General features: G+C 39.0%; 1 protein-coding gene across 1 annotated transcript in view; it reads right to left on the bottom strand.

The window, feature by feature from the left end:
• The window catches only part of LOC128738894 (zinc finger protein 423 homolog), a 129,560-nt gene that overhangs the window by 88,939 nt on the left and 24,028 nt on the right, over nt 1-16,593 (bottom strand). Inside the window, exon 3 of the mRNA XM_053834360.1 lies at nt 10,178-10,270. Coding sequence (XP_053690335.1) covers nt 10,178-10,270 — 93 coding nt within the window. The remainder of the gene's footprint in view (nt 1-10,177; nt 10,271-16,593) is intronic.

Below are 16,593 nucleotides of genomic sequence, written 5' to 3' on the forward strand. Positions count from 1 at the left end.
GAATCAACCCGATTAAATGATCACGTTACAATCCTTGGCGGAAGAACATTCACAGCATCTCCTGGCATACATATCCTTTGAGGAGCTGAACAATCATCAATTGCTCCGGCGGGTTCGGGAACCGATAAAAATCGTTTCAAAATAAGGCGGTCTGTTGTTCTCTTGTCAAGCACCACACACAATAAATAAACAATGAAATCGCACTGAATGAACATAAAGCCGAAACAAAAACCAAGCCGAATAAAATAATACAAGTAATGAAGAGGATGCTCCTTTTCCTCTCCCTATTTTAGCCGGGAATGCCTGACGACGACGACGACGACGACGACGCGTCGTTTGGAGAAAGAGGGTCCGTTCAGATTTCTTCCCATTGATTTAGCCATTAAACGAGGTTCACCACGTTTGCAATCTTAGCTTTATTTTCTGCGCTATTAGTAGTGTACGCCAGCAATTAGGATGGCACAGTGAAGGATAAAAATGTATAGTCATTACTGTTGATATTTTTTTACACGTGTACCGAATGAGTCATACAAAAATAGTTCCGTCTAAATTAAGTAAATTTTATAAATCAAATTAAACCAATCACCACCCACTGGACCCATTCAGTCGTCCGTCACTGTACCGTCAACAGTACCTACCGAAGTGAGCACCTTCAACGTGTAATTCGAACGCGGAAAGGAGCCCAGTAGGAGCAACACACAGTAGGGCGACAATAAAGCAGGAGAACTGAAAAAACACGAGAGAAAAAAAGAACTTTATCCTTCTCATGCGAAGGAATTTGAAGGTCCCGGCGACGCTCGCAGCTCGTACGGCTTACCTATGCAGTTGTTATGATGATCTGTGATTAAATTCGTGTACGACAGCGGATGGGAATGGCTTATCTGGAGAAAAATATCAAATATCATTGTGTCTACGGCCTACGGTCTGGTCGCGAAAGCAACGAGCCAATGCACACACAATGAAAAACAAGAATTTTTTCACCTATTTGTAATTGTTTGGAATTGTTAGGACTGTTTCATCAGTGGAAAAATATTTTAGAACTTGTTAAAAAATATGTACAAACTTAGAATCTCTTAACTCGGTTCAACTAAAAATTGAAACAATCGCTTAATGTAACCAATCATGTAAAGGCTCGAGAAATCTTCATCGAGAAAGCTGTGAATAATATGTGTCATATTTACATGAACATATTTACCATTTAAGATAGCTGTCTGTTAAATATAAGCGGAAGTAAGCTGTGTTAGTCGGTTCGCATCAATTTTACACATTACACACTCGTCCACACTTGAATTATATGAATTGACTTCAATCTGTCTTTTATAAGAGAGATGATATTGTGTTAATGACATACGATGCATTATGATGTTTAGAACTTTTTCTAGACAACACCTTCTTTTACGCGTTCCTACATTACTGGTTTGCACTAGATAAATTTGACGCTTACAACATGGACACAGACGTATCCAGGATAGGGCACTGGGCATGTGCCCCACCTTCTCTAAAAGATCTATTTAAAAAAACAAATTTTTAAAGGTGCAGTACTTAATTTGTTCACCCAATGAGTAAGCTAGTTACGTAAAAATAGATTTAGTTTCAAGACGAATTAGGTCCATTTTTAAGTCAAATTTCATGTCTAGTTTCAAGTAAAATTTAAAGATCAATTTCGAGACCATTTTAAAATAATTTTAAATAAGACCACTTTCATGTTCGATTTCACTCACGTTCAGCCTGAATTCTAATTATGAATTTTGAATTCAAAACCCAGTTTCTAGTAAAATTTAAAATAAAATTAACTTCATGTCCAATTCAAGGTTTTAAAGATCCAATTTAAAGTTTAATTTTTAGGTTAATTTATGCCAAAGTTCAAGTTTAAATTGAAGTAAATCTCCAATTAATTTAAATTCAAGTTCAATTTCATGTCCAGTTTCAAGAACAAATAGCAAGTTTAGTTCAAGTACAATTTTATGTTAATGTTTTCAACTCCGTTTTCAAGCCCAATTCGAATCTAACTTAAGACCAATTTAAAGTTCAATTCTAGTGCATCCTCAAGCAGGGATAGTTCAATCACTTTGACTCCGTATCAGCTGAGCAAAATTTGATACAGCAGAATCAAAAGAAACAGCAAAACTTTATTCAGCAAAATGTAAATAATAACTAGTTATACAAATGTCCCATATATAATGAATAAAACTTGAGTCAAAGTGATTTGATCTTGTCAGTCTTCTACTAAAGCCGCGTGAAGAAACGTCTCCAAAGTCAAATAAATCTTCGACCAGCGTGAAGGTGCGGATGCATGACGTCAGTGGTTCATAAAACCCGTACATAGTCCGATGGAATCTGGTTGTCAGTAAATTCGATGAGCGAAGCTCGAAAATCAATACGGGACAGCAGAGCCGAGGCATCTATTTCGTTGTTAAGCAGCTTGACCACAAAAGTTGCTTGTTGAATCCTTCGACGACTCTCTAATGTCTGCAATTCCAAAAGCTGGCATCGGTCTACGTAAACGCCAGGGTAAATGTCTCAGGGTGATACGAACAAATATTCGTTGAACACGTTCTATTCTGGCTTTCCATCAAAGGTTATGAGGATTCCAGATGACACAGGCATTCTCAAGTATTGGACGTACCAGCGCGCAGTACAATGCCTTCAAGCAATGGGGATCTGTGAAGTCTCGGGAAATTTTTGTGATGAATCCAAGTTGTAGAGCGAAGCTCTAGAGATGACAGCAGTATAATGTTAGTTGAACATGAGCTTCTTATCCAACAGAACTCCAAGATCGCTGATCTGATCGACGCGTCCGAGAATAGCTGAGATGGGCGTACTACATCGGTGGAATGTTATAACCACACATTTGACAATACTTATTGTGAGATTTTTTCTATTACGCCAATCAGCGAAGGTGTCCAACAGCGCTTGCAATCGGTAGCAATCAGCGATAGATTTCACAACGAGGTAGATCTCTAGATCGTCGGCAAATACCAGTGCGCTTCCGGAATCAAGCAGAATGGCAATGTCATTAAAGTACAAGGCGAATAGCAAAGGCCCCAGGTTACTGCCTTGCGGAATACCAGAAGTATTGCTGAATGCACCGGAAACTGTGGAATCCAGCTTGACACGTAAAGTACGGTCTGTAGGATATGAGCTCAACCATCAAGTCAATCTATCAGATACACCGAGTTTAGAGACTTGCTTGTGCAAGAGTCGAAAGCGACCATCCCGAGCAAGGATTGACAACAAAAGTATATCAAAATTATTACATATTCTGCTGTTGATATCAACTAGAAAACATGTTTTGTTACCAACTCAAAATCCCTGTCTTCAAGTAAGATTTGAATTCTATTTTCGAATCCAATTTCAGGTTTATCCATTGAGTCCAATTCGTTCAATGCTTTCAAGTTCAATTTCCAATTCAAATTAAAAGCTTCAAGATCAAATTAATTAGATTTGAATTTAAATCCAATTTTCTGTTCAACTTCATTTCCAATTTCACGTCCACTTTCAATTCCGATTCCAATTCTAATTTCAAGTTTAGTCTTAAGTCCAATTTTAAATTAAATTGAAGTCCAATTTAAAGACAGTTTCTAGTAAAATTTAATTTTTTATTTAAAGTTTAATTTCAAGCCTAATTTTAAGTATACTTTCGTGTCTACTTTCAGTTTCAAGTTGCCTTTCAAATACAATTGCAAGTACAATTATTTCCATCTTCTCAGTAGAATTTTGATTTTACTTTTGATTTGCGTCAGCTTTTAATTTTTTTAATTTTAATTTTTTTTAGACTTTCGCTTTTTGAGTAAAATTTTGATTTCGGGGGCTCCGGTGTCGCAAGATTACCGAGTCTGCATTGACAAGCGAATGGTCACATACACATTGGACTTTTAATTTTGATTGCTGACGCTCTTTTTTAATGTTGACTTCTAAATTTTAACTTTTAACTTCGGACATTTGACTTTTTGCTTCTGACTTTTGACAATTGACTCTTGACTCTTTTCTTTTGATTTTTGACATTATACTTGTGACTTGTGAATATTCAGCGGAGAACCCGACAGAGGTCTCCGACTTCGAGGCCGAGTCCTATTTCAAGCCCAATTCCATGCCTCGTTTCAAGTCCTATTCCATGTCTAATTTCAAGTCCAATTTGAAATCCAAATTCTAGTTGAATTTGAGTTCCGATATCAAATAAAACTTCGAGTTCTAGTTTGAATTCATATTCAAATTCAATTTTAATTTATACCTATAAAAATGGATTTCTGTCTGTCTGTCTGTCCGTATGTTCCTTATAGACTCAGAAATTACTGAACCGATCGGCGTAAAAATTTGAATGCAGGGGTTTTTGGGGTCCGGGAAGGCTCTTATGATAGTTAGAGACCCCTCACCCCCTTAGAGCGGGGGCTCCCATACAAATGAAACACAAATTTCTGTATAACTAGAGAACTAATAAAGCAAATGGAACCAAATTTGGAATGTGAGTGTTTTTGGAGGCAAGAATTTTCCTATGGTGAATTGAGACCCCTCCCCTCTTTAGGAAGGGAAGTATGACCCCTCTCCTCTTCAAGAGGGGGGGGGGCTCCGATACAAATGAAATACTAATTTCCTTTTACCTCGCGCACTAACCAAGCAAATGGAACCAAATTTGGCATGTGGAGGTTTTGGGAGGTACGAATTTTTTCTATGGTAAATTATGACCCCTGCCTCTTTTAAGAGGGGAGCTCTCGTACAAATGAAATACAAATTTCCTCATAATTCGAGAAGAAAAAGGGGGCCGATTCTACGGTGAAATTTCCCAGTATGCTTCGATGTTTGAATTTGCAACACCTCCTAAGATCTACAGAATTTCGTGTCGGAGTTGCTGTTATGTAACAATCGCGCACATACAGCATGCACTCATTTATTGGCGCAATTGTTCCCTGGTATTTTCTACCTGCCACACAATTTCCTCATAACTCGAGAATTAATCAAGCAAATGGAACCAAATTTGGCATGTGAGGGTTTTTGGGGCCAGAAATTGTTTCTATGGTGAATTATGACCCCTCCCCCTTTCAAGAGGAGGGGCTCCCATACACATGAAAATTAATTTCCTCCTAACTCGAGAACTAATCAAGCAAATGGAACCAAATTTGGCATGTGAGGGTTTTCGGGGGCAAGAACTTTTTCTATGATGAATTAGGGCCCCTCCCCTCTTTAGGAGGGGGAACACCCATACAAATGAAATACAAATTTCCTCATAACTTGAGAAGTAATCAAGCAAATGTAAGCAAATTTGGCATGTAAGGAATTTTGGAGGCATGAATTTATTTTATGATGGTTTGAGACCCCTCACCCCTAGAACCCCTAAAACAGAAATTTTTGCGTAACTCAAAAACCAATCGAACACGAGAAATTATAGACTCTTTCATAAAACATTAGTCTATAACAAGGCCAGTAACACTAGATGATTCAGGGCGAGACGACCGCAGGCCGCGAGAGTTGCCGGCGACCCGCCGTTGAAAGCATCGGCCACTGCGAGGGGCAGCCCCCTGCAGAAATCACCGCACCTAGACAGAAGTTTTTTTTTCCTAAGTCTACTGATTTCTACTACTTCCCTTCAGTTGGGTACGACTACGAACGAGCGACAGCGGATGAGGAGAGGATCACCCTTGCGTATCATTTCGCAGGTTATCCGAAAAGGTTATCCGTGAAATGGTACATTCTGCGAAAGGTTTTTCGCGAAGTTCGGCAGGTTGCGTAAACTTGTTTTTGTCAGACCAAAATATGCTTTTAAAAGGTCAGTCCACCATCTTCTCTTTTTATCTGGTCACGTCAGTGTACACGGGTACACTGATAAGATTAAAAAATATAAAAATAATTGTGACCCTTGGAGAGAGCCAAGACTGTTGAGTAAGCCGCCTGTGAAAGAGCTTCTCGTCTTAAGACCTAATCGTTTCCTTGCCCAGGTTTGCAGTATGATGGAGCATTGTCATGCAGCAAAATCACCTTGTATTGCTTTTTTCGGAATTCTGGTTGTTCTCCATCCATCCAAGCCGAAGGTCGATTTGAATTGGTTATTTGTTGTATGTAACGTTCAGTATTAACGGTTTTACCAGCTTTAAGTAGTTCATAATAGATTAAGTATATGCACTTCTGATCCCACCAAGCTCAAGTCATTGCAACTGCATTGTCTTACGTTCATAGCGATTTGACTGTCCAGCTGATATTGATCTGGATTTATCCAGATGACTGACGCTTAGGACTCTCAAAATAAATCCACTTTTCATCGCCAGTCATAATTCGATATGGATGAGCGAGCAGCATTTCACATGAGATTTTTTTATTTCCCTGCTGTCTTTCGTTCAGCTCATTTGGAACTTATTTTGCGATCTACAGGATAAGTCTCATGGTCATCAAATGGTATGGAGATTAGGGCGCCTTAAAAAAGCATTATGTGATGAAACCTGGGGGCTCACACCTCAAACGATAGCTTAGGGTGTCACAATAAAACTCAATGACGGAAATACTGGTTGATACGATTTAGAGGTCGCACAATCGGCTTTGTAGAAAAAAGAGAATTTTCGGAATACTTTCACGCAACTGCGGATCAAAGTTTTACCATCCGATAGATCTTGCAAAAATGTGAGGAGTACAGCGTCCCCACACATCACATCTTTCTTGACTTCAAAGCAGCATACGATACAGTCGATCGAGACAATAATGCACGAGCACGGTTTTCCGGACAAACTGAGGCAACTAATTAGAGTGATGTGATCGAATGATGTGTTTCGTGCGAATCTCAAGGATACTCTCGAATCCCTTCGAGACGACGCGGCGGGAGTTGAGATAAGTTGATGCCTTATCCTACATGATGTTCAACGTCACTCTTAAAGGGCGGAGAGTAGCAGATGTGTATGAATCACGACCCACAGACTAGACCTGCAAGGTGACTTTCGGGCAAGACGGTTCGACCTTTTTTAGACCACAAGTCGTACTTTACAGGCACAAAAGTCGACATAGTAAAAGCTCTTCAAACCTATACTGTAGAGTAAAAGTGGATTTGTTTCGAGATGAAATTTTTTACTAGACGGCAAAACAAGAAAATGTTTCCAATAATGCATTATGATGGGGATTACATTGACAATTTCGGTTTCATATTTATATACCTGGTATGTACAGCAATCTGTGCAGAACAATAAAAAATAGTCAAATAAGCAATACTTTCGCTGAGTAAACATGTGGAGAATTATGACATTGGAAGACGTTTGGAGTGTTTTATAGTGTTCCTAGAACGGAACAAGACGTGAAGGAAAAAAGAGGGGAAAATTAGATAAGAGAGGGTCGTGGAAACAGCACTTACTGGGATTGCAGTTCGTTACTTCTTACCAAGCTAGGAGATCCGTGGGTTGAAATTGGTTATAAAAGGGCTAATTATAACCGGAGTCAAACCCACTTTTCCTCTAAGCCTCCAGTGCTGCTTCAATGATTCTTCATGTTCAACACTTTGCATATTCATTCTGCGTAGATTTGCGTATTTTTGAGTTACATGAGTTATATTTTATTTTATTTTTAATTACTTCTTCGACTAATTGTCTTTATGATACATAACATGAGAATGCATTGGTATTTTGTTACTTAGTTATTTGTTTAGCTAATACTTTTATTATACAAGTATTCACCAAGAAAATAAATAACATCTAAAGAAATCACAATACAAAAAAATGCGTATCAAAGAAAACCCTTATTTGCATTACATTATGGAGTTAAGTCCATTTGTAATGTTAGTTAAAATGTGACTCAATTTGCACTTTTCAAAGTCCCACAAAATGTACAAAAATCTGTTACAAACATGCATTCACATATAATGTCTGTGCAGGGGTCGCACACTGGTCGTCGCACGTTTAGCTTTTATTTCTGTCGATAATAAATAATTGCGTAAACCTTGTCGCTTCTAAAGGATAGCATTTTTTCCAGCTCTACTACTTTTACACTGTGATGCATTCGCCCTACAATCACCATAGTTTTTGTGGGTACGCTGGAACGAAAAAAAATTAGCCAGCAGCGGTACCTCCCGCGTTAATGAGAAAATTGAGTATCGCTACCGAATTGAGCATCGGAATGTGTGGTGAAAGCAATAAATGGTGCCTAGTGAACGTTTTTGGGCAGCGATTCTACCGGCCTCTAACTGAACGCAGTTTCTCTCCATAGCATAGCTGACAAACAGTGGGTGGATGGTTATTGTTATTACACTTCAGAGCAGTACGCAACACCCCCCAAAGGCACTGGGACACACCGTTCACAGCACAGCAGCACCGGCTACAGCAGTGGCACTCACTCCTCCGCGGAGCACATACATAAATTTATCTTCCCCCTTGCCCATCGCCGTTACCAAAACCTACCGGTTCTCTCTCTCGGTGGATGGTAGTACGAAATAAAATGTGTGTAGAGATACATAAACATTTGCAGAAATAAATTATCTTCTAGGGGTTACGAATGTAGTTAGGTAATATTGAAATCACTCCCATGCTTCAGGTGAAAAGGCACCCAGGAGTGTCGTGGCCGTTTCAAAGACACCCAGTACACCGATACAAAACCGGGCCAAAACTTGGCACTGACATTTCAAGAATGAGCCTTCTAGTCAAACCTCGGAACCGAAAAAGAAGACGAAGAAAAAAATCGTTTAACATTAAAAGTAGAATTGCTCGGGTGTATTCTCCTTTCGCCAATAATGCAATACTGTACTGTATCTACTATTTCGGCGGAAATTGGGTGACCGTGCTGATGATGAGGTGATACCGGAAAAACAAACTCAGAATTACCGATTAATACATTCCGTCGATTCCCACGCGTTTACGGGAAACGGGAAAACGCGGTGGAACGGAGCCTGCGAACTATTCGTTTAGAATAGTCAAGGTCGGAAATATAAATCTATTATTACAGAAAATTTAAAGATTTGTAAACAGTGCGATATACTGTAGGACCTCTAATGTCATGTTAAAGCATCAAAACAAATTCATCTTCATTAAAGTAATCTTATATTGGAGTCTGTTTCTACGTAATGTTAATCAAGTATGTAATAACAAATTAAAATTTTTCACGAGGATGGACAAAATTTTTGCGTTATACGATTAAAAGTAAATCACAAGCTATCAATGCTCTACAGTTTTAGAATTTGCTAACGTTTAGGAATCTGTGATTATTTTTAGTTTTTTTTGTTTTATTGAATGTCATGCCACCACGACGACCGCCGTTTGCATTATGCATGAAGTTCATCCAGGATAGGAAGCCAAGCCACATACGAACACGGTTTGCCCAAAGCAATAAAAGACAACATTGAACATGCACCTGCGGGAGGAGGCAGTTTCTTTGCCGTTTAGCCATTTTGCTGGCTCCTTCAGGGTGAGATAAAAGTTTGGTGTTTTCATTTCAAATCACTCTTGTATTATTCATCTTTCTCTTTTTCAATCATTGTTTGTCTTTGGGTGGCTGAAGCGTTAATATTTTATCAGCAATCCGGATTTTCTATTTAGCGCTAAGGAACCGGAGAATTTCGGTGAATGTTTTGCGGGTCGTGAAAAGGTTGACGCATGAAGCAGCAGCGGGGAGCCATTATCCAAATAAAGAAGACGACAGTTAGTGCGATGAGGGTTACATGCACATTAGAAGACGCGTGCACGAGGTTGATCCTGGGGGAATAGTTCCAGCTCGAGCCCGATAAGAGGAGCATGAGTGAAGCTTCAAGAAGCAACGTCACATAAATCAAGGAAATCAGCCGAAGCAGGAAGAAACTACACCTCTTCTAAAGAAAATCCCCAATGTTCTTTCCGTAGCCATATCACGGTTTGTTTCTATTCGACCAACCCCATCTGACCGTAAGGTATTGTTCTAGGAGCAAAAAGGTAAACTGTCTTGCCAAGGACCAGGAAGCTACGGAGCAATTATTCAAAAACACAATGTACAAGATAAAATTTGCATAGTTCGCTCACTCACCGATTGTACGTAAATCACAGCAAACGATGTATCCCTACTGTGAAACATCACAAAAGAAAAACGACCTATCAAATTATTCATCAATGTCCCTTTGCCCGGAGAAAGGCTAACCCTTTCGCCTTGCAGTTGAAGGAAAAAGCGTCTTCCCTAGATTAGACAAATTGCGGTGGCCGCTTTGCTGACTTTAAAACGGAATATTTTAGTGTAAGATGTAACGACTTACCGGAGCAGAAGCTTTCCGATGTTAGGTCATCGTCATCGAACTCGTTGGAATTGATCGATTCATTGGTGAACAGTTCGTTCTTGATAGTTTCATCTGAAAGTGGAGAAGGATGAAGAATTACATATTACTAGCTCAACAAGTATATTATGTTATGTTGCTAAACAGGGGCAGAACTAATAGCTGCTATACAAACGCGAAGTGTGTAAATGCTCATTTTCTGAAAGATTTTTAAAGATTTATAGATTAAGATAGGATAGCATATAAATGCTGATAATTTACAGCTTAAGATAGTCTATGTTAGATAAACATTATCCTCATCATTTTATACATTAGTAATTTAATTAAATTGAGAACCTTATAATAAACTAGCACTACCGTCATTCAATACGAACACAACCGGCTTACACTAGATTTCGTAATACAACTTCAGCAGATAAGAATATTTATTTCATTTTAAAAAAGATACTGGTTAATGACCTAAACGGAATTAATTAAAATGAAAATTGATATTTTTTTGTGAATCTAAAGAACCACAAGTTTCACAGTTTCACTTAAATTGAATTTAAAATGTCCAAAAAATAATGAGTTGTTGGTAAAGAAATTAGGCAGATAACGATGATCAAATCGTACTTGGTAGATGGAAAAGGATTAATTTTGCCATTTCACTATTTGTGTGGCTTTCTTTGCAAAGTTTGTCATCTGCGGCTGAATTTAAGACATCGAAAGTATTTCAAATGCTATGAATTCGATAGTATTTGAACTTGACACTGCGAGCCCAGTTGAAACTTTCTACGTAAAAGCAACTGCCGACTCATCAACAATTATTAGTGTAATTCTACTTTGCATTCGACATTGTGCTGTTGTGACAAGAGCTCAACACGACACTCGCTAGTTCCCTTCTACTGGAACGGTTGCAATTTGGTCGAACAAAATTTAGCGAATTAATTTATTAACACCTCTCATTTTGTAGGCCTATGTTGTTTATATTCAATTCTTTTCTTCAAAATGTCATGTCATATCGGATCAAGAGGAACAGCGTCTCAAAATTCTTTTTCGAGCATAAATTAAAATACAAACTATTTCGACGCGCAGATCAGGAGGAAATCGAAAACGCAACGACTGAAAGAACAGTATATTAGGGATCAACAAACACGTCGGCCACGTCGGCGTACCGCCTTGTAGAGTGATGTGATCGGTATTTGTTCCTTGTTTTGTGTAATTTTTTAAGCTCTCGGCATTTGTTGTCTATTTGTTATTCTGCAGATCTTCGAGAAATAGCTATTTATTTGGTTTGTGATTATATTTATACTAATGAAAATATTAAGTAGTTGGGTCAAAAAATTACCCAGTTAGCTTCGAGGAACGATGTTGGTCTAACAAGCCAGTCGTCGTATGTTCGAATCTCAGCTGGGCGATGATGCAATAGGATTATTGCACTAGCCTCGTAATTATCCTGTACTCTAACAGCCGGCCGCGAAGTCTGTCGATAAAGAAGGGTCAAGTCTTAGAAAGACGTTTAAGCCCAAGGCTTTGCTTTTCGGGTCGACAAATACGAATAGAAACTGAACTGATATAGGAATAAACACAAAGGTAAGAAACATGATAACTGCCTTATTATTTTTATCTATTTCTGTTTCCTATTTTTCTTTATATATTTGTTGCTTTCTCTTTACTCTTTTTTACTTTTAACTGTCCTTCTTTTACTTTTTCCTGTCTATTTGTTTTCTTTATTTACACTCTCGCTCTTTAAATCGCCACTCTCATTCCTTCCTTCCTTTCCTTCCTATATTCTCTCTCATTGTCTTTACCTTCTCTCCGACATTATTTACTTTCTCTCATTCTCACATTATTGTGTTTTCTTTATCTTCTCTATTGTCGTTTCCTCTTTTACCTATTTTTTTTATTTTCCAAGATTCATTTCTGTTGTTTATATTTGTCTTTTTTCTGTTTTTTAAGCTTTGTCATGCGCATTCGTTCGCTATATTTATTCTGTCTGTCAGTCTGTCTATCCGTCTATCCACCCGTCCGTCTGTCCATCCGTCTGCCTGTCCCGTCTGTCTGTCTGTCTGTCCCGTCTGTACCGTCTGTCTGTCTGTCTGTCCCGTCTGTCTGTCTGCCTGTCCCGTCTGTCTGTCTATTCCGTCTGTCTATTCCGTCTGTCTATTCCGTCTGTCTGTCCCGTCAGTCTGTCTCGTCTGTCTGTATGTCTGTCCCGTCTGTCCCGTTTGTCTGTCCCTTTTGTCTGTCCCGTCAATCTGTCTGTCTGCCCGTCGGTCTGTCTGTCTGTCCCGTCTGTCTGTCTGTCCGTCCCGTCTGTCTGTCTGTCTGTCTGTCCCGTCAGTCTGTCTGTCTGCCCCGTCAGTCTGTCTGTCTATCTATCTATCTAACTATCCATCTTTCTTCCTATTCTTCCTCTTCTGATTCTATCTATCTTCTTCTGATTTTCTTTTCTGATTCTATTTATTTTCTTCTTATTACCACTCGTGATTTTATCTATATTCTTTTAATTTCCTCTACTTATTCTATCTATCTTCTTCTGATTTCCTTTTCTGATTCTCCCTTTTTTCTTCTGGTCTTCTGATCTATCTATCTTCTGATTTCCTTTTGTGATCTATCTATTTTTTTCTGAACTTCTGATCTATCTATCTTCCGATTTCCACATCTTTTTCAAATGCTTAATCTCTCTCGCTCTCATACGCACTTTCTCGCTTTCTTGCTCTGTTAATCTTTTTCTGATTTCTTCATCGTTTTCCTTTACTTAATCTTGCTTAGTCTAAGTCCAATTACTTTCATTTGACTTCTGATAGGAAACCATCTTTATTCATTGTTTTTTCTTCTTCTTGTTCTCTTTCTTTCCCGCTCCTTTTACCTTCCTTTTCCCTTTTTCTCTATCACTTATTGTTTTATTTCCTTTCTAGATTTTTTTTAATTTTGTCCCTGTTAATACCGCATTTGGCCGTTTGACTAACAAGAGTGAACCACGCTAATTCTAGCTTCCGATCTGAATTTTCATATCCGTATCTTAATTACCATTCATTCCAACAAGATTTGCGTAATGAGTGATTCAATCATTAAATTAGCACATAAAGAACTGACATGAAATTTATAGTATGTACAAGTCTCCAGGCCTCAAAACTAAATAATTCTGATTTTTTTAATTTTGTTATTTAGCAATTTCTATGACAAATGCGTATTTTGCTTTGCAAGCTTTTTCGACGTGGAAACAAATACTAATAAATCCTAGAAGTTGGAAACAAAATACATATCTGTGAGAATAAGAATTTGTATTGTTCCCCAAAAGAATGCCGCTCAAATAATGACAATTAAAATTAAGACTATCGGCATGGGATTTTTTCCCGTTCTCAAACCAACAGTGGCCGATTGCCACAGCAAAAAAAAACACAATCTTTAAATCGATTTCGATTCAATGGCATAATTGGAACCAATTCACTTGAAGTGCCCCATCTGCTGTGGAAAACCCAACGGAGTTTGAGGCTCCTCCTGGTTCACCCGGAAAATAGTGTCGTTTCTAGCGGCAAATATTTATAGGGGCTCACTGCAGCAGTCTCAAAATTTGATTTGTCACACCTTATTGCCAGTGTCTTACCTTAACAAGCCAGATTCGCAGAAGAACAACATTTTCAATTTGGTGTCCTTCCGGTAGGCATTGGCAAGTCTGCTGCTTCCTGCTCTCAAATAGTCCGAGGTTGTTTGGGGACTGAAAACAGCATTTTTTATTCATACATATTTGTAGGGTGTATTTTTCCGAAAGCACAACATTCTTTGTGTGAGAGGGTGCAATCTCTTCTTGTTATTAGGAATGCTCGACACCTTGGCCCAAAACAATTCTGCTCCAGCGATGCGATCGGAGCAAATAATAAAGCAAAATAAAAAGCAATTTGATTGTCGGGCAAAGAAAGCTGAACTATGAATTCAATGGTTAGGATCTGTGCTAGGACTTTGGTCTCATAAGATGCAACGTCAATTCTAAGATTTCGTCTTCCAATTTACATACCGTACTTTCTTCCTACAGAAATCTAGAGCTCGTTCGGTCGTTGCACCAGCAAAAAATCTCGGCAGCAGCCAAGTACGAAGTCAAAGGTAGAGAACATCCCAAAAATAATTTTCCCTACCTGGTACTCACTGCTCAGACTTTTTGTTTGGATTAAAACCAGGATTCATACGAAGCGCAGCAGAATGGTTTCACCCTATCCCCAATCTTTCGTAGATGCAACAAACGAGAAAAGTCGAAGATAAGAGCTCACTGCACAATCTTTCCATATAAGAAACCCAAAGCTCGCATTGTTTAAATATTTGTTCTGGTGCATAGAGTGTGGCCAGTCGAAAACAAAAAATCGAACTTTTTATTATTCAATTATTATACCCCTATGACTTCACAGCAAATAGGATGAGATCCACTCGGTGCAGTCTTTCTGAGAAGCTTGAAATTATGGAACATGCATTGCATGTTCCAGGTTATTGCGTTTTGTCCATGGTTCTGCAATATCAAAGTTTTGACACATTCTTGAATTGTTAAGTTTGATGTATGTAATCAACTCGAAGAAGCAAGCATGCAGACATTTTCCAGACACACATCGGCATCCAATCCACAAAATCAATGTCGGGTCACATCACAACCGAATTCACTTCGCTAGTAATCAGGGAGAATTCGAAGAAATTTGTTTCTGGGTTTTCCCCATTATGGATGTGCCCCGGTGGGATCGGCCACAGCAGCTTTGGGCATCTCAAAAGTCTAAAGCACAACTTATGTGAGTTTGTTTTCGTTAGTCCTAGGTACCTACTGCTCTCCTGGTGAGCTGTTCTCCGCTGCTCCGTTTTGCTGCGTTTCATTCGGTTCGAATCTCTTCAGTGTCGTATCTCTACCCCTTATGTGTGCTCTTGCCAAAAAATAACTTTTCCACCCTGCATCACATCGGTGCTATCAAAAATTCCCCCGGGGGCGCCTGTTTTCTCAGCTCTTTTACGGTTTCATGCAATAGAGTGTTGATCTGGCGGAAAGCGACAAAAGCCGATTCTGTGGTGTTCGTACACGTTGTCTTTGAAGCATCATTGATATCATTGCATCATTGATCCCAACTTGATATGTGGAAATTTTGCTGCAACAACATTGCGATGTCGGCGGTGCATCTGAGGAATAAAGGCTTCCACAAGTGTACATTAGAGAAACTGCTTTTTAATCAAAATTATGCAACACTACAAGAGGTAGAAAAACCTAGTTCCTTGACACGATGAACATCACATAATTTTTTTTGCAATTCGTTCAACCCCTTGCCGAGTGTGTGCTGCAAACGAATAACTGATCTGCCAGAAATTACCAAACAGTCCCACTTCATTAGAAATTACATTAAAAATGTATTCCCTAATAATCCTTTTCGTCCACAAGCACCAGCATTATCACCGCTCGTATATTATCCTCGGAGAATTTCATCTCCTTTTCCGCAACCGTATGACCGTTATTCCTTTCGGGAGCATCAACGATGTGTGACATTTATAAACAGGTCGTTTCCACACTTGCTCCGGCAGCACATCGACATCGACATGCCATCACATCGGGATCTACCGGTGCAGGACACTGAAGTGTGGATAACGAACATGATGAAAAAGCTGTCTACATTCCGTTCGACATTCCTGCTGGCTACACCCGTCCGTGGTGGTGTGCCGTCGCAGATTAGTGTGTTTCGGAAAGTTTTGCAGGTGGCTTTCGCCGCGTGGCTGCTGGCTGGCACGTTTAGTTAGTTTCGTTTTTTATCATTATTTGGCTTGCTTTACGCCGTCTACCCCCGCTTAGTGATGATACAGGCAATGCTTGACTTAGTTTCGTTTGCGGTCTCGTTTATATAGGGTTTGGATTTTCGATTTTTGACCGCAATCAGCTAATTAATGTCAGTGAATAGGTCAGTGTTATGCCTTTTTTAGTAGTCAAGCCAAGAGAAACCTAGTAGGCGTTTCCAGCGCTCTGCACAGAATATTTTTCCTGCGTCGCGACGCTCATTATTTTCAATTCAGTTAGGAAAATGGGTACATTAAACATCACTATTCAAATAGAGATTCAAATGTTCTCTATAAAATATTAAGTAAGTTTAGTATTGAATTTACATTTTATTGAACGAAACTTTCTATCCCTTTTGCAGTTGACCACTAGCTTGTGTTTGTATACGGGAATCAAAAACAGGTAAGATTCAGATGACGCATGGAAAGTGACAATTCAAGGTTATGCTCTAAGACTTCACAAATCACAAATCGTACATATCATCATACTCCGTTGAACCATCGACATCATCTAATGCACAACGTTATAACACCTCTGCGAATCGTATACAGCTGCAGTCAGCACGCTTGATTCCAAGTATTTATTCATACTAAAGCCCCATGGGAGTGAACAAAATGACAACCAC

The sequence above is a fragment of the Sabethes cyaneus genome, chromosome 2 (assembly GCF_943734655.1).
Source record: "Sabethes cyaneus chromosome 2, idSabCyanKW18_F2, whole genome shotgun sequence".
In the NCBI taxonomy this organism is placed as follows: domain Eukaryota; kingdom Metazoa; phylum Arthropoda; class Insecta; order Diptera; family Culicidae; genus Sabethes; species Sabethes cyaneus.